Source organism: Mustela nivalis (assembly GCF_964662115.1).
Source record: "Mustela nivalis genome assembly, chromosome: 1".
Classification (NCBI taxonomy): domain Eukaryota; kingdom Metazoa; phylum Chordata; class Mammalia; order Carnivora; family Mustelidae; genus Mustela; species Mustela nivalis.
In genome coordinates this window covers 206,662,343-206,679,062 of record NC_139020.1, presented here as the reverse complement: position 1 = coordinate 206,679,062, position 16,720 = coordinate 206,662,343, and the positions used below count along the sequence as shown (strand labels likewise).

Below are 16,720 nucleotides of genomic sequence, written 5' to 3'. Positions count from 1 at the left end.
CCCTGAATTCCCTTTACTGCCGCTCGGGGCCCAGTTGGAGTCCCCAGCCCCAAGGCCCCGTGAGTCAGCAGCAGCCACATACCACAGCGGAATTTATTGTGTTTTAAGAAAGACTACAAAAAGGTAGAAAACAGCTCGGCACACTAGACTACCACACGCGTGGACACTTTCACGGCCAGGAGAGGGGGGGCCCCGAGGGAGTGGGGAGGGGAAGTCGGGGGGCCACCCCAAAAGCTGTAGCACGCGGAGCACACAAAATAGTGATTTTTATACAATAGGTCAGATCTTTTTTTGTCTTTTTTTGTTTTTTGTTTTTTTGCTTTTTGCCATAAACATCTATCTCACAGGTTGAAGACACTGAGAAAACCGGAACAGATAAGGCCATGATGGTTGGAAAAAAACCAACAAGTTACCAACTCCGCTCAGGCGGCTCACAAATCGCACAATAGTCATGTGGGGGGCGGGTCGCACTGCACGGAGGAGAAGCACAGTCTCCCGGGAGAGAAGGAGCACAGAGGTTCCATTACAAACCAGAGGCGGGTGGCCTGGGATGCTGGGGTCTTGGATCTGGGAGCCGAGCCCCTAGCTGGGGCTGGGACAGGCGTGGGCACTTCTGGGCCCCACTGCTGGCAGTAGGCCCCTCTGGGCTCCCACCCCCAGCCCAGCCTGCTGCTCTTTGGAAGCTGGAGGCGGTGCCCCCCGCCGCCCTCCCCCCAACCAGGCTGGACAGTGCCCTCCTGAGGGCTGCGGGGCAAGGGAGGGCCCAGCTCTGGAGAAGATGCGACACCCACGGCTTTAATTGCACTTATACCAAGGAGTGGGGAGCGGTGGGGTTGCTGGGGGGAGGGGTCCCGGGGCTGCTGCTGACAGTGGGGGTCCCCAGGTGATACCCACCTGTGCCCACCTGGGGCTCAGGGTTGGGTCCGGGACAGACTGTGCAAAGCCAGCGAGCTGAATAAGTTAACAGTTCCACAGGGGAGGGGGCCTGCCTGCGTGCCCCCTGGGACAGGGGAGGGTGGGGCTGGGGGAGGGAGATGCTGAGGCCTTCGGGGCCAAGGAGCCTAGCTGGCTGTCCCACGGGGCACCTGGGCACGGCGGCGGGTTCCTTAAGGCACGTCTTGTGTGTCAGTTTGCAGCTGCGGCTCCGCCTGGCCCTGTGATTGTGCCGCCCCCACTGGGGGCAGGGACCCCCTAGCCTTCCCTGTCTTGGAGGCCCCCTCCCCGCCCGAGGCTGGACCGGTGACAGCGAAGCCACAGAAGCTGTGAGGGACCCTGGCGTGGATGGGCGGCGGGGGCGGGCGGGCGGGGCAGGGGAGGCCGCGGGCTTAGCTGGAGGGCAGCGCCTGCACGAAGAGGCCACGCGCGTCTGTCCGTGCCAACTTGGCAGGCGGCTCCAGGGCATCAGGGCCCAGAGCGGGCGACTCGCCGCCGGCCGCCAGCGAGATGTCCTGCGGCAGCTCATCCTCGCTCTCCTCCTCTTCCTCCTCCTCTTCGTCTGGGGCACACAGAGGAGGCCCGACTCAGCGCGGGGCAGCGGCGCCCCCAGAGCACCGCCGGCGCCTCCTCCATCCCCACCGCCCTGTCTGCAGCTCCTGGGATTCGGCCCCACGACAGAGACACGCCCCGCCCCGCCTACCTTTGTCCGGGTCTAGGGGGTTCAGCGAGGTGGTCAGGTTGGCGAACTGCAAGGAGGCAAGACAAGGGGTGAGGGTCCCGCCAAGGGGTCCCCCGCCCGCGCCCTCTGCGCCCCGCCGCGCGCACCTCGCCCATGACCGCGATTGGGGTCTCGCCCTTGGCCTGGGCCACTCGATGCTCGATCAGGTAGTACATGTACTCGTCGTAGAGCAGCCGGATGAGGTGGAAAGAACCAAAGCTGGCAGCGCTTCGCAGGGTCAGGTCCCGGATCACCATGGAGCTGCGGGCGGCCGAGAGGAGGCCGTCAGGCCCGATGCCACCCCGCGGTGAGAGCACAGGGTCCTCACTCTGCCCACTGCCAACAGACCCCTGCCCTGGTGAAAAGGGACCCGAGCTCCAAGGAAGCGGGATCTTCCTGGTCCCAAACTCCGCGAGGAGGAATGGCTTCTTTCCCCATCCCATTTTGGCTAGCCCTCGGAGAGGAGGAGCCGGCTCGAGACCCCGCCCCCAGGAGGAGGGGCCTCCCACCCCGCCCTTCCCCGCCGGCTCTCGCCGAGCCGGAGCGCACCTGTAGAAGGACCACTTGAGGAGGAAGAGCTTGGCGGCCTTGGGGAAGCCGGTGCTGCCCTGGTAGGGCTTAAGCACCTGGCTCACGACGCCGTCCAGCCAGGCCGCCCACTGCTCCAGTGAGTTCTGCTGCTGCAGGGTCACCTTGAAGTCCTGCTCCAGCCGCTGCACCACGCGGTCCTCGCAGCGGCACACCCACGAGGCCTGCTCCTGGAGGACAGCGGCAAATGCCCGTGGCTCAGCGGCCACCGCCCCCCCGCCCGCCCCCGCCGCGCCGCCCCCGCGCTCCCCGGCCCTGTCCCGCACTCACTTGCACGTTGGCGAAGTCCACGCGGTTGAGGTCGCTCAGCATCTGGTTGATCTGCGCGGTGTTCTGCAGCACCGCGCGGGCTGCTTGCGCCAAGTGATTGAGCGACGTGTAGCGTCGCAGCGTCTGCGCAAAGGCGCCGGCTGCTGCCACCTGCGGGGCGCGGGGGGGGGGGCAGATGTGCTTGGGGCTGGTGAGAACCCCCCCATCCCCTACCCCAGCCGCTGCAACTTCTCTGAGCCTTTCTTTCTCCCCAAAGGGAGGATGTACGTCGTTGCTTTTGTTGGATCAAGGGGTCGGGATTTTCAAATTTAGGGTGGACACCCGAAGTGAGGGACCAAAAAAAAAAAAAAAAAAAATCAATATAATGTGTCTGACCAGCGTCATTATTTTTAATGAAAGGACACGAGAAATTCACCGAAGACACTGCCTAGAAAGGGCTCGAACTGTTATTCCCTTGAATGTCAGGTTAGGGAGGGTGGAACGTTGTCCATCTTGGTCACTGCTGTGCTCCCAGCACTGAGAACTACGCTGGCACACTGCAGGTACTCAATAAATGCATGCTGAATAAATGAATGAATACATTTGCTCATTTTTTCATTGGCTCCAGCTTCTACTCTTCCCACCTCCCCACTCCTCACCCCTGTCCAGTGTGCCCAGGGCCAATGCTTCAAGGCCCAGTTCCGTATAACCGTCTCATTAACATTTTAAAGACGACAAAAACCCCCTTCTCTTCCTTTTATTTTTTTGCTCAAGAGCAGACACAGCCCATCTAATTCCTCACGTCAGAGTACTTCAGCATACTTCGTGATTACGCAGCACTGACGAAGAGGGCCACTACTCTGTTCCCTTATGTTTCCCGCCCCCCTATTGAAACTGCCTGAAGAGAATTACTTCAAGTTGCATTTGGTTTTTATTTTTTTAAGATACCGTTTTGTGTACAAAAACACCACAAAGGGTTTGTGTTTCAGAAGGGGGTAAAGACGATAACCCGAAGATCACTGTGAGGGAAGAGGCATGGGGACAAATCCTAGGGCCTCTATGAGGGCGAGGAGAGGGAGGCCCCCAGCCCACAGCTGCACAGCCAGGTGGCAGGAGCTGGGCCCAGCACCCAGGCTGGCCGCTCAGCCCCCGCCTGTGAGGCTGTGCCCAGACCCCCTCCTCACACCCTCACCTTCACACGCAGCATCTCCTCAGGGATGTTCACCATGGCATGCGTGAGCCAGCTCTCCAGGCTCTTGGCAAAGTTCCGGATCGCTTGGGTCAAGGCACCTGTGGGTGGCAGCGGGGGCTCATCAGGACCGTGGCACGTGGGGATGGGGCCGGTGGTGGGGCAGCCGTCCTGCACTCACTGGGGATGGGCCGCAGCACGTCCGGGATGAGGATCTCCACCAGGCCCTGGTACAGCACATTGTCACAGTGCTTGGTCCACTGCAGCACTGGTTCAAACTTGGAGAGGAGCACCAGGCTGGCCTTGGGCAGCCGCTTCTCAGCCTCGTCATGCCTGTAGACAGCCACCCCAGCCCTGAGGTCAGGCTGACACGGGCCCCGATGCCCCCGGGGTCAGCTGGGGATCTTGTACCCTGCACATGAGGCACGGGCGTGCACCCACTGCAGGGAGGAAACAGCTTAGCGGGGGACACTACCCCACACGCTGTCAGACTGATACACAAGCCCTGGAGCGGGGGTCGGAAGGTTGTGTGCACCCCGCACACCCCAGGGATCAAGCAGATGCCCCCCTCCACCTGATGTCTGAGCTCTGGCCACCCCTGGGTGCTGACTCTCACCGGGCCCCCCCTTCTCTCCCTCCTCCCCGCTCCCACCGAGGGACTCACACAGCCAGTGGAGGTGCCTCGTTGGGCTGGCTGAGGTTGTATCTCCAGAAGGTTTTCCACAGCGTCTCCACCAGGGTGAACTGCAGGTTCACCATGACGTCGACAATGGCCTGTGGGGGAGGCTGGATGCTCAGGGACATGGGGGCGGGCGGCAGCATGGCTTTCCCTCGCCCATGCCCACTCACCCAGCTGCCCTACCTCACAGTGTTCCCGGTACAGGACCTGGAAGGCCTTGATGTCCCCAGGCCCAACGCCCTCGGGGAGGACTTTGCCCTGGAGGTCAAGCTCTGAGAAATCAGGGAGACTCCTCGAGGCATCTGGAGGCAGGAGGGGGCGCCGTGAGGCCCTTCATCCTCCCACCTGCCTGCCCCCCTCATGCCTCTCCCTGGGGTCTTATCAAGTTATCATAGCTTTCCTCCCAAGCGGGGGTCCCCCACGGGCAGTGGGGAATGAGGCAGCCCCGGGAAGGCAGACGAACCACCTCCACTCTCTCCAGAGGCCCCAGACCCTGGCCCAGACCCTGGCCCAGACCCCACCCCATGGGCCAGAGCGCTCTCACCCAGGAACTGCTGGTACTGCTGGACCTGGGCGCTGATGTCAGACAGCCCAGCGGCCTGCTGCGGCCCCACAGCCACACCGTTGGTCATGCCCTCCATCTTCTGGATGGGCTTGAGCCTGGAGAAGGGGCGGTTGGAGCACTGAGACAGGCCAGCACGCCCTTCCCCGCCCACCAGCCCAGGGGCTGGCCCCGTCCTCCTACCTTTGCTTCTGCGAGAAGGGCTGGCCCCGCATAGCCATGTGCTGCTGGTCCTCCATGAGCCGCAGCAGGGGCGAGCTGGCCTTGATGCGCAGGCCGTAGTAGTGGTATTTAGAGTTGCCCCTGAGAGGGAGGCAGAGGCTGAGAGCTGGGCAGAGGCTGAGAGCTGGGGGTCCTCCAGCTGTCCACCGGGGACCTTCGCATCACATCTGTCTCCCCCTGGCCAAATGGCCTGGGGAAAAGACCCACGTTCCACGGAGCCAGGGGTGCCGTGCTGGGGAAGTACAGGGACTGTGGGTGCCAAGAGAGGTCCCGTGTACCAACTGAGTTCTGAGAAGACAGGGCCAGTGTCTGGAGAACTCCTCGACCTCCGATCCTGGCACGGGGCAGGAGTCAGCACGTACTTGTTGACGATGACTAGTTACAACAAATTGCCAGGCACTGCTCTGAGCCCTTAGCATATACAAATCCCCGCGCTCCTTAACCCTGTCCTACGAAGGGTGCTCCTGGCACCCTCTGGAGACAGAGGAAGAAACTGTGGCACAGAGACACACAGTACTCTGCCCAGGGGTTATGCACGTGTAAGTGAATGAGGTGACACGTAAGCCGGGAAGGGAACTGGACCCAAGAGATGGGCAGGGCTCACCCCAGGGAGGTGTAAGCGTTGCGAAGGAGAAGGGAAGTGTGGGGTCAGGGGAGGGCCCCTTGTTCCCTCCTACATGAATCCAGACTTGAAGGCCCTGATTAAAGCACCAACCATGTATGGTGCCTGCACCCTCAAGTTATGTGCATTTTAGCACTGGAAGCCAGATCAGCCACAAGAGAAGCAACACAAAAGGCATGTGGGATGGTGCTCCGTAGTAAGGATGAAAAGCAAGCAGGGAAGGGGATGGTGGGGAGTGTCAGGGAGGTGGGAGGCGGGGAGTGGGAAGGCTTTTGTTTTAGTTAGGCCAGGGGGCATCTGAGTAACGAGATGGAGAAAAGCGCATGAAGGAGAAGGTACAGCGGGTGCAAAGGCCCTGGGGTAGGAGTGTGTGGGTATCAGAGGAAGGGGCCAGTGGGGCTAGAGCAGAGTGAAGGAGGGCACGAGAGTGGTAAATGTGGCCGTGGAGAACTTCGGGTAGGGGTGGGTGGCCCACCTGGTGCCAAGCCGTCGGGTGCGCAGGCCCATGAAGACAGAGCGGATGAGCTTGCCGAAGGAAGCGGCATTGACGGGCTCCAGCTTTTGCTCCTGGCAGTGCAGCAGGTAGTGGCAGTAGAGGGTGCTCCGCGGCAGGCTCACCCCCTCTGCCGTCTCATAGTTGTCTAGGAGCCACTGAACCTGGGGCCGGACCAGGGACAGAAGAACACTAAGAATCACTTCAGTTTCTCGAGTACTCATTGTGAAGTGCTCTCGGTACCTATTTCCAATTGTGATCCTGACAGCCACACTGCAGGGGACATCATATCATAATCACGGTGGGGGGACTAAATCCCATGGAATTCTCTAGAGCTGCACTGTCCAATGTAGTCACCACCAATCATATGTGGCTATTTAAATTTACTTATACTGAGTGGAAAAAGCCAATGTCAAAAGGTCACATGGAGGATGAGTCACTGAACGTTCGCAGAATGACAGCATTATAGAAATGGGAAACAGATTCATGGTTGCTGGGGGTTAGGGCTGCTGGGAGGGAGGAGAGCGGGGGTTACTATCGAAGGGGGAGCAGGAGAGCGATCTTTGTGGCAATGGAACAGTTCTGCATCTTGACCGTAGTGGTGGTTTCCCAAACGTACACCCGCGATAAAAAGACAAGTAGACACCCACACGGTTCCAAGCCCAGTTTCCTGGTTGGATACTGTACTGCAGTTACAAAAAACATAACTAGATGGGTAACGGAGCTGGGGGGCGGGGCCCAGAGGGATCTCCCTGTACTATTTTTGCAACTTCCTATGAATCTACAGTTATATCAAAATAGTTTAAAGAAAAACAAACTCCAGAGGTCTCTGTACTGAACAGCACAGAGGGGACATTTCCATCAATGGAGAATGTTCTCTAGGACAGCACTGTTCTGTGAAGCATGTCTGCAAACTTTGGGAAAGGACCCAGAAGGGACCCCATTACGGGGTCATGAAATCAGTTAGGTGGGTCACAGCCAGCACTTAAAACGAGAGACTAGAAGCCAGGCTACATGGATGCATAAGGAAGAGTCTGCCCACTTTCTGAGAAAGCTTCTGTCTTAATTATGTGGTCCAGGATGCATTGCTATGTCAAAGGGCCCCAGTTAAAATCACTCCAGACCCCAAGGTCCAAAAGGACGAGGACTGCCATGGGACCACCAGGCCCTGAACTATCTATAGTCACAGAGCTAGTGAGGGGCCCTCCCCCAAGTGACTCCAGATAAGCCCATGTCTGGGCGGAGAGAGGTTATCTCACTGCCTTCCAGATGGACAAAGAACCTTGCTCAGGGCAGCTCCCCCCATGCTGGGGCCTGCCTCTCCCTCCCCTTACTCTATACCTGTCATCAGCTATAATCCCAGGAAACAACGCTTCTTGGGGCACCGCTCTAACAGCTTCATGCATATTAGCTGAGGCCCAGAGAGGCTGAGTAACTTGTCTGAGGCTACCCAGCAAGGATCTGATCCCAGAATACCTGCATCTGAGAACTCTGGTGCAACGCTTACGGTGGCTGATGGTGGCGACTGATCACTCACCCACCCCTACCACCCGCTCCCCCCACCCGCCACCACAGCCCACAGCCCCCCTCCTCCCACTGCCAGACTCTGCTGGGCCCCGAGTTTTGGCACTTACAGTGGCTGGCGAGGCACGGGTGGTGTGGGAGTAGGACTGGCTGGCACTGCCCAGCATGTAGCCGCCCTGGATCACATAGGTTCCTGCTCCGCTGCCGCCGCCGCTGCCGCCGCCGCCGCTGCCACCGCCCCCGCCACCGCCACTGCCTCCCCCGCCGCCGCTGCCGCCGCTGCCACCACTGCTGGCCCCACCCCCGCTGCTGGTGGAGCTGGTGACCACCTGGGTGCCGGACACGTACATGGGCACGGAGCCAGTGCTGGCCACCGCCTGGGAGGTGGCAGGTGTGCTGACCTGGGCGGTGGTGCCCGCGGCTTCGTAGTAGCTGGTGCCCGCTGTCTGGGTGTACAGCGGCGTCTCTGGGTAGGAGTAGGTACTGGAGCGGCTGAGAGAGAAGCAGAGGGAGGAGTCAGAAGGCCAGAGGGCCAGAGGGTTCCTGTGGGGCAGACCCCTCCCAGGAAGGTAGCAAGGAGCAGTAGCCCAGTGCAGCCAACAGTCATCTGTGCCAGACCAGGCACCCCCGAGGGCTTGGCGGGGCACAATTTCTCATTTAATCATCAAAGCGGCCCCTGGCATGGGAGTCCACGTGTCAGATGTGAAGAAGCCAAGACAGAATGGCTAGGTAACTTGGAACAGGCCACACGCTTCAGTCAATCCACAAAAAAAAAGTCACGTACCTACTGTATGCTGAAAACTGTTCTAGGCACTGCAGACCCAACAGAGGAAGACAGAGGAAGCCCTGCCTGGGGGCTGATGTGGTGGTGCGGAAGCCAGAGAAGCAAGCACGAAGGTAAATCGAGGACACAGCAGAAGGTGGGCCATGCCCAGGTGGTAAACAAGGCAGGAGGGGGGTGCTGGGGAAGGGGGGGTGGTTTCTATGTCTGCATCCAGTGGCCACCCTGGGGAGCCACTCAGTGATGACTTTTGGTGTGCAGATGCATGTCCCTTTGAGGCAGCGACATCGTGACCTGGAGCCTTGTCCTCAAGCCGTCCCAGGACCTGGGTCAGAGAATGCAGGCACAAGGCTGAGGTCGTCGCAAGAGTGGGAAAACTGGGTCCATCTTTGGAGGAATGTTAAGAGAAAGGTGACGAGATCCTATGGATGGGTGAGAGAGAAAGAGGAAGGTCCTGCCGAAGAAGCAGCTCCAGAAAATTCTGTCAGGTGAACGGAAGAGGTGAGGAAACGGAAGGATGAGGTTTCTGGAAGAGGGGGGAGACGAGGGCCATTTCGTATCCCCGTCTCCATCCATGGTGGTGGAGGGCCCATGGAGGGTGGCAGGTGTCTCATAAGACACTGTGGGGGCACAGTTTCGATTTCGAGCCCTCTTAACATATTAGTGACTAAAAATAACATTAAATGTTAAAAATCCAAAAAGGAAGCAAGGCTGGCCAGGTGGGGCCTGCCTCAAAAGGCACTGTTGGGAGTCTCCCGAAGGAAGCAGGGGGAGGAGACTTATAGGCCTCTGGGGGCAGTGAGGAGAGGGAGGGGGTGTTGGGATTAGTGGGGAATGACAGAAGGCGTGGTCACCGAGGTGAGCCTCCAGCCTGATGGACACCAAGATAAAAGCACCCCAGTCCACGCGTACTGAAATGGCACTGAGCAGCACCAACAGTGCATGGCCTGAAGCGGCACCATCAAGTGCCCCCTCCACCCCACCCCTGGCCCAGCCCGGCCCAGCCCCCACCCCCACGCAACACATGCTCCAAAAATACGACTTTGGTAGCTATCTGCTGAATGATAGACTGAATGTGTGCGTCTCTGGATGCGGCCTGGACAGAGCCAGGGAAAGAGGTGCAGGGACTGTGGCTTTGGCCGGGGGTTGGGGAACCTGCTGCCGAAGGGCTGGGCACCCAGTAAAAATCCACTGCGAGAGACAGACAGAGACACACTGCTCCTAACAACTTCGCGCAGCAGAAGAATCTGATGGCAATGCGGGGCTACGTGCAATCACACGTACCAATCACGGTGGGAAGAAGAACAGAAGCAAACCACAGATGCTACCAGGGGAGGCAGAAGAAGCCAGAGTGGTATTGCAGGGCCAGGGCTTGTGCCTCAGCTCTGCTTCTAACACCCCTGGAGGCCCTAGGGGGCAACTGCAAGGCTAAGGGACTGGCAGCACCAGAAATAAATCAATAGAGCTATGAGGTAGGTGGATGCCATGGACCATGACCATGACCATGACTCAGGTGCCAGGGTCATGACCCTTGGGATCTGCCACAGCATCATGACCCCGGGACCAAGTTGCTCTATGAGCAAATCCCTAGCATCAGCCCCACTTAGGACAAAGGTGGGGATGTAAGAAAACAACAACGACAAATGTAAAGAAAACCAAGGGAAACTTCCAAAAATTAAAACAACAATCACTATAATCCTGGAATCATTACTACAGATGATAGGAGAGGGAAGGTAGTGGGTGGAGGATCCAGGGCAAGAGGGAGCCAGAGCTGGTGCGAGGGCAGGCCTGAGGCGTGGCATCCGCCCGCTGGGGTACCCGGTCATGCTACAATGTGTGTGTGCAGCAGCGGGGGTCAGGGGTCACCGAGGGTCGGCCGGGCAGGCACTGGCCACGTCATTCACGCTCCATCTGCACAGTGGAGCACCACGCAGCCGTTTAGGCAGGGGGACTGGGGGCTACTCAGAGAAACATGGAAGAGCGTCAAGATACACCGCTGGTAGAAGAAATAAGAGACAGAACACTGTGCCTGTTTCTGCACAAAAAAGGGGGTAGTTGCTATTCTCAGAGTATCTCTGGGAGGAAACGAAGAAACAGGTCACAGCACCCCCTTTGGAGCAGGGTTGGGGTCAGCCGTGAAGAGTTCCTCTTTACTGTTTCCCACTCCCTCTTAAGAAATTCTGTCTTGTAAAAATGGAATTTTCTTTTTCCTTCTCTAAAAACCAGGCCCATCTGACTCCAAAGCCCTAAATGATACCAGGTATCATTAGATCAATGACAGCCTTTCCGAAGCTGTGAGGGTCCCCTCCGCTTTCCCCCTGCCTGGTAGCTGTAGGTTATCCTTGGGAAGCACCAGCCCCTGTCACGCTTGGCGCTGGGACTCCGGTGTGCACACACACATACACACAAGTCCTAGCAGGGCCCTGGGCAGACCAAGGTTCCATCTCCCGTCCCCTCCCCCAGCCCTCTGCCCACTCACATGGCACTGGCTGTGTAGCTGGCATCACCACCCTCCACATACTGCACTTGGCTGGAGTACACGTGTGGGACAGGCACCTGCTGGAGCTGCTGCACCTGGCAGGGGAGGAAGGGCACACAGAAGGTCAGGGGTGGGCCAGCTCCTCTGCCTCTGTCCCTAAAGGGCTGCTGGCTGTCCAAGCTCGCAAGGACACCTGGCTCCCCGGCTGGAAGGCTGCATTTCTGGGCTTTCTGAACACATCCTGGACAGGGCCAGGTGTCAGAGGCGCAGGGACTGCACTCTCCACCGGGACTGGGAATCGGGTGAGGGTCTGTCAGGAGTGCCAGGACTCTGTGCTTAGGCTGGGGACAGCAAGAGTGGGGCCTGAGGGGACCCCAGGGTCCTACTGTGGGCATGAAAGTTGGACCCCAGGAGGACAGCCAAGCACTGGGACATGGCTGTCGCTGAAGCTAAAGTCAAAGCCAAAGCCTGAAAACTACAAACAGTGCCTCAGGGGTGGAGCCTGGAAACTAAGTACAGGATGTTGGGGGCGGAGTCAGAGCTCAGGGGTGGGGCCCGGGTTTGTGGGACGGAGCCTGGAATCACTGACAGGGCCTCGGGGGCGGGGCCTGAGTTTCCCACTCCATCCCCCACCCTCTATGGTAGCGAAGCCTGGGACCAGGAACCTGCCTGGGGTGGGGTGGGGGTCAGAGGCGGGTCCCCAGACTGGCCCCGCCGAGGTTGGGGGCGCCTGACGGGCAGCCCGGGGCCGGGTGCGGGCCGGGGCCGGCGGATCCCGCCCCCGCCCGCCCGATGCCCCCCCGCCCAGAAGTCCGCCACCTACTTTGAGGGCCGTGGCGGCCGTGCCGAACACTAGCACCTGGGGGACTCTCTGGATCCTGACCCTCTGGTCGGGGCTGGCTCGGGCCGGGAGCCCGGGCAGTGGCTCGAAGACCACTTTCTGCTGCGGCAGGAGCAGGTGCGGGGGCAGCACGCCCACCAGCTCCACCCACTGCTCGGCGCCCGGCTCGTAATGGGGCGGCGGCGGCTCGGGGCTGCCTAGCTGCGGGACCTCGCCGCTGCGCGCGGACTGGAGCGGCGGCGGCTCCGGGGCCAGCGCGCTCGACCGGGGCCCGGGCGTGGGTGGCCGGGGCGGCGGCTCCGGCGGCGGCGTGGGCCGGGGCTCCTGCTGCTCTGCCTTCCTAGCGGGAAACTGACTGCCTGAGCTCTGGAGGACAAACAGAGATACTGGGGGGTCACCGGGGGCGGCCGCGGGCGGGGTTCCAGGCCTCCGCCGCCCACCGGGTAGCTGAGCTCACGCAGCAACCCGACAGATCTCCCACCCGGTGTCTGTGGAAGGGGAGAAGCCAGATCTTTCTTAGCAAAACCTGAGCCCTTGAACTGCCAGGTGTGTGTGGGGGAGGGGGAAGGGTTGAGTCTGCAGCCCACAGCCCCAGGTGGAGCCTGGGGCAGGGCTGGGGCCCTGGAGGACCCCCAGCTCCCTTCCCTCCCTGCGGCCTGCCAGAACTGCACCCCTCCCCAGCCCAGCCAGGGCCCCATCCCACTTTGCCTCCAGGTAGATGGAGGAGACACGCACCTCTTGGGCCACATGAACTGGCTGGAGCCCCTGCACCGTGAGCTGCTGCACAGGGCCGGCTTTGGGCGCCTGTGGAGTGGCTTGGACCACGGACCTCTGTGGAGGGAAAAGGCAAGTCAGACTGGTAACCGTGGTGCCCTGGTGGCCCACCCATGCCGGAGTACCCTGACACCACGCCCACATGAACTCCTCATGTAAGGGTCAGGGCAGCCTGGTGGGAAAGGCCACCGTTCTGCCACTTTTCCCGGATCACCCTTCACCAAGTGCCTTTTAGATTTATCACTGCACTGACTCTGGGTGCCCAGTTACACGTATGAACAGAGGCTCATCAGAGTGAGGCCCACAGGAAGTGTCAGAACTGAAGTTGAACTTGGGTCTGAGGGAGTCCTTGCTGTTCCCCCCTTACTCTCTACATGGGTTATCCCACACCCCCACGTCCCCACGGTGCCCCGGGAATCCTGATATCACCATCAGGGCCCACAGTGAGGGGCAGAGGCTGGGGGCAGATGTGGGGGTTGCTGAGCGGTGGATTAGGACTCAGATCCAGGCCTGGAGGGTCAGAGGGTCTGTGGTACTGGCAGGAACATCTGTGAATCCTTCAGGATGAGGTCTGTGCTTTCCTTTGGGGGAAGAGTCTATGCCTTTCATCTGGTTTTCCGAAGGGTTTGGAACCCTGCAACTTGACTGATAACAACCAGATGGCAGAGACGCCTTGCCGCTTAACCTGCTCCAGCTGCCATGACTGGCAGCTCAGAGCAACAGACTCTGGGGGTCCCCAGAATCCACCCTGTAGTCCGAGGAAGAGCCTCTCCCCCTCCCAAAGACTGGCCATGGATTTGCAGGTTGGGCCTCCCGCTGGGCTCCCTGGGGGGGCGGGGGGGGGGTAAGCCAGGACTTGGCCTTGGGGCTTCCTCTAGGCAACTGAGCCCAAAGAGGCTGCATCTTTTCTCATTGTTTCCAGCGCCTGCTGAGAGCCCAGTGTTAGGTGCCGCCCCCCAAATGAGGACCAGATTTCACCTCCCAGCAGCCCCAACCGCCCTGCCCCCAGGTTCCCAGGGCAGAACCCATTATTTAGATGAGGATGCTGAGTCTGGAGTGAGATAGTGGCGCTTGCCAATGGCCCGGGTTGCGGGGGAGGGCTCTGCTGAGGCTGTCCCCCCATCTGCTTGGCTCCCACCAACTTTCCCCACCACAGCTCCCACAGACAGTTAAGGAGGCTGCAGAGGCTGCCTGGCCAGGGCCCTTTGCCCCAGCCACTGCCCGCCTTGGCCTGGCACCTCTTGGGTGACGGGGACACTCTGCTGAACGCCGTGGACCGGCAGCTGCTGCGGCACTGTGCCCGTGGGGGCCGCGGCTGTCTTGCTGGAGGAGCTGTTGGCCTGCACTGGCGACCGCTGCAAGGGAAGGAGACACGGGGTGTCATCTGGGCACCCAGGCCCTGACAAAACCCTTTTCAGGAGGGCTCGCCCAAGAGCTGTTGGGGGCGGGTGGCAAGCCACAGAGATCTCAACCTCCTCTACTGGAAAGTGGTCAAATTCCATGAATCCGAATGCCAAGTTCCTGCCCCGATCCCTCCCAGGCAAAGCTGGGGGTCCGGCCCAGAGGTACTGGTAGACCCATCCTCCCCAGCGAAGATGGCCTCAGCTCAGAGGCCACCCATTGCTGCCACAATCAGACACACTGCAGCCCTCAGGTGAGGGAATCCCCACTTAACAGATGACGTGCTAAAGCACGTGTGGGAAGGGATGTCCCAAGGCCACACAGCTGAGTGGTGGCACCAGGCACTGACCCCAGGCAGACTGACTACAGGTCCCTGTTGGCTCTGGGCCATACTGTGGCACTGCGTATCATCAGCTGTTTCACACAGAAAACACTGGGCTCAGAAGGCTTCAGAGCCCCGGCCAGCATCCCCCAGGAGAAATGGCTGAGCTTGGGGCCCTGACCCCAAGCTCCCGATGCTGCCACCCATGCTCCCAGCTGTCTGTGGCCTACCGGCCTCTGACATCCTCACTGGTGTTTGGGGAGGGGGACCCCAGAGCCCACCCTGGTAGTCTGAGGAGCCTCTACCCGTCCTGAGTGGGGCTGGACTTTGGAGGAACAAGTGGGCTTGGGGGACAGGGACCCCTCCAGGTGTATGCTGGGGGTACATGGCCAACCTGGGGAGGTACAGGCACAGCTGGTGGGGCCACTACCTACCTCAGGCGGTGAGTGCACCTGCTGGGGGCCGTGCACCGTCAGGGAAACCTGGCCACCCTTGCCGCCTGTGGCTGTGCTCTGCACCACCAGACGCTGCGTGGGGAGAGCCTAGAACCAGGAGGGAAAAGGACCACAGTTCACTCTTGGTTTTCCCAAGCACAGGGCAGCATCCCAGGCGACGCCCCAGTGCTGCACACCTCTTAGCTCACAGAACTGCCCCCCAAGTCCCAGTGCGGCCCTAACAGTAACCTCACTTCACAGAGAGGCTCAGGATGGGAAGAGTGCTTGCCAGAAGTCCTGGACCAGTAAGTGGCAGAGTCAGGGTCTGTGTTCGGGGAGCCCAGCTCCACAGGCCACGCGGGATGGCTCTCACCCTTGAAGCCTGATGGGACTTTGTCCTGTTCTGTGCTGAGCCCTGCCACCCTGCCCACTGCCTTCTGGGGGACAGACCACCACCATGCACTCACAGTCCCTGTGCTGGCTATGGGCTCTTGGCTCCTAACTGGCATTGGGTTCTCTGCTTTGAGACACTGGGGCTGGACCTGAAAGTCGCCTTCCTCACTGCTACTCCTCAGTTCTGTCTATTAAGAGAAGGCGTGCAGATCGTCCTTCCCCGATGGCCCCTGACTGCCATGGTCTCACTTGCCGGAGGCAGCAGGTGGGGAGGCGCCCGGATAGAGCTTTTGTCCTTGATGCTGCTGCGGGCAGATCTGCGCAGGCCACAGGGGGTTGGTGGTGCACCCAGGGCAGGGGTGGGGGGTGGGGGCAGGGGGAGCACTGTGAGGCCAGGGCTGGGTGTGGCAGCCTTACCTGCTGGGGCACTGGGATGTTGGTGAGCTGGAGGGGTGACACATGGCCCGGCTTGGCCTGCACGCTCGTCTGGACCAGCAGACGCTGTGAGGACAAGGAGTAAGGACCTGAGCCACGCTAGCTTCCCCGGGGAGGCCTGGCCCAGGTGGGTGGAAGCGGGGGCTGAAGTGGGCATCTTGATAAGAACATGGGAGCAGACAGGGGGCAGCGAAGCCAACCACCCGTGACCAAAGTCACCACCGCCCCCTCACGGACGCTCCTGACCAGCCCCGGGGGGAGGAGTGTGTCCTACCTGCTGGGTGCCCTGCACCTGCTGAACCACCTGAGTGGGGACTCCGGTCTGGCTGGCTGTGGAGCCTGGGCTGGCCTCTGATACAGTCTCACTGGCCCGCATAGCGCCTTCTGCAAGGACGGGTCACTGGGTCAGCTCTGCCTGTCGTCCCTACCCCCACCCGGAACCTGAGCCTGAACCCACGAGAATGGCCGGGCCTCTCCAGCAATCCTGCCTGCCTCCTGGCCAGCCCTAACACTGCCCATGGGGGTGAGCCCAAAGGACCTTTGGTCCTTGCCAGGCAGAAGCAGCTCCACCCACCCCACCTCGTCCCAAAACCAGACTAGAAGTGGTGGCTGAGGAGCCAAGGTGCAGCAGGGGCCCAGAGGCCTGGATCCCTTTTCCCAACAGATAGGATCCGTGGGCGGTCAGGGACTGGCCTCCTAACCTGGAGTCTCAGCTGCCCTAGAAGGACCAAGGGGCTGGGGCCACCTTCCTCGAGATGATTCCTGGCTTCCCAAGAATAGAAGATGGTCCGAAGAGTGACCCTAGAAGGCCTTGCCAGCCGGTGGCCAAGCATGCCCTCCCTCTCCACGGCCCCAGCCTCCCTGTCCTCAGTGGGACGGGGGCAGGAGGGGGCTTGGAGGGGGACAGGCAGGTACTCACGCTGACAGGCAGCCGAGAAGAGGCAATCGTAGAACATGGTGCCCCTACCCCGCTCCTGCCCCCGTCTCTCCAGGGGAACCTGCCCCACACTCCTCACTCCTCACCCACCTCTTTGGGAACAGCAGGGTGCGCGGGCGGCTTTATACCTGCAACCTTGGG

General features: G+C 60.6%; 1 protein-coding gene across 3 annotated transcripts in view; it reads right to left on the bottom strand.

Annotated features, from left to right (window-relative positions):
- Positions 1 to 79: 79 nt before the first annotated feature.
- RFX1 (regulatory factor X1) overlaps positions 80 to 16,720 on the bottom strand; it is a 30,324-nt gene continuing 13,683 nt past the window's right edge. For 2 of the 3 annotated variants that reach the window (XM_082688304.1, XM_082688305.1), the window contains exons 3-21: positions 15,917 to 16,026; positions 15,625 to 15,708; positions 14,815 to 14,922; positions 13,896 to 14,012; positions 12,619 to 12,714; positions 11,043 to 11,137; positions 7,893 to 8,274; positions 6,241 to 6,422; positions 5,105 to 5,224; positions 4,904 to 5,019; positions 4,543 to 4,661; positions 4,345 to 4,454; positions 3,862 to 4,013; positions 3,684 to 3,781; positions 2,513 to 2,662; positions 2,204 to 2,412; positions 1,762 to 1,915; positions 1,637 to 1,682; positions 80 to 1,495 (exon numbers count right to left, since the gene is read on the bottom strand). In XM_082688304.1, the coding sequence (XP_082544430.1) occupies positions 1,326 to 1,495; positions 1,637 to 1,682; positions 1,762 to 1,915; positions 2,204 to 2,412; positions 2,513 to 2,662; positions 3,684 to 3,781; positions 3,862 to 4,013; positions 4,345 to 4,454; positions 4,543 to 4,661; positions 4,904 to 5,019; positions 5,105 to 5,224; positions 6,241 to 6,422; positions 7,893 to 8,274; positions 11,043 to 11,137; positions 12,619 to 12,714; positions 13,896 to 14,012; positions 14,815 to 14,922; positions 15,625 to 15,708; positions 15,917 to 16,026 (2,618 nt within the window). In that variant the 3' untranslated portion in view covers positions 80 to 1,325. Of the gene's footprint in view, positions 1,496 to 1,636; positions 1,683 to 1,761; positions 1,916 to 2,203; positions 2,413 to 2,512; positions 2,663 to 3,683; positions 3,782 to 3,861; positions 4,014 to 4,344; positions 4,455 to 4,542; positions 4,662 to 4,903; positions 5,020 to 5,104; positions 5,225 to 6,240; positions 6,423 to 7,892; positions 8,275 to 11,042; positions 11,138 to 11,865; positions 12,250 to 12,618; positions 12,715 to 13,895; positions 14,013 to 14,814; positions 14,923 to 15,624; positions 15,709 to 15,916; positions 16,027 to 16,720 lie in introns of all 3 variants that reach the window. The other variant, XM_082688303.1, reaches the window with a different exon arrangement.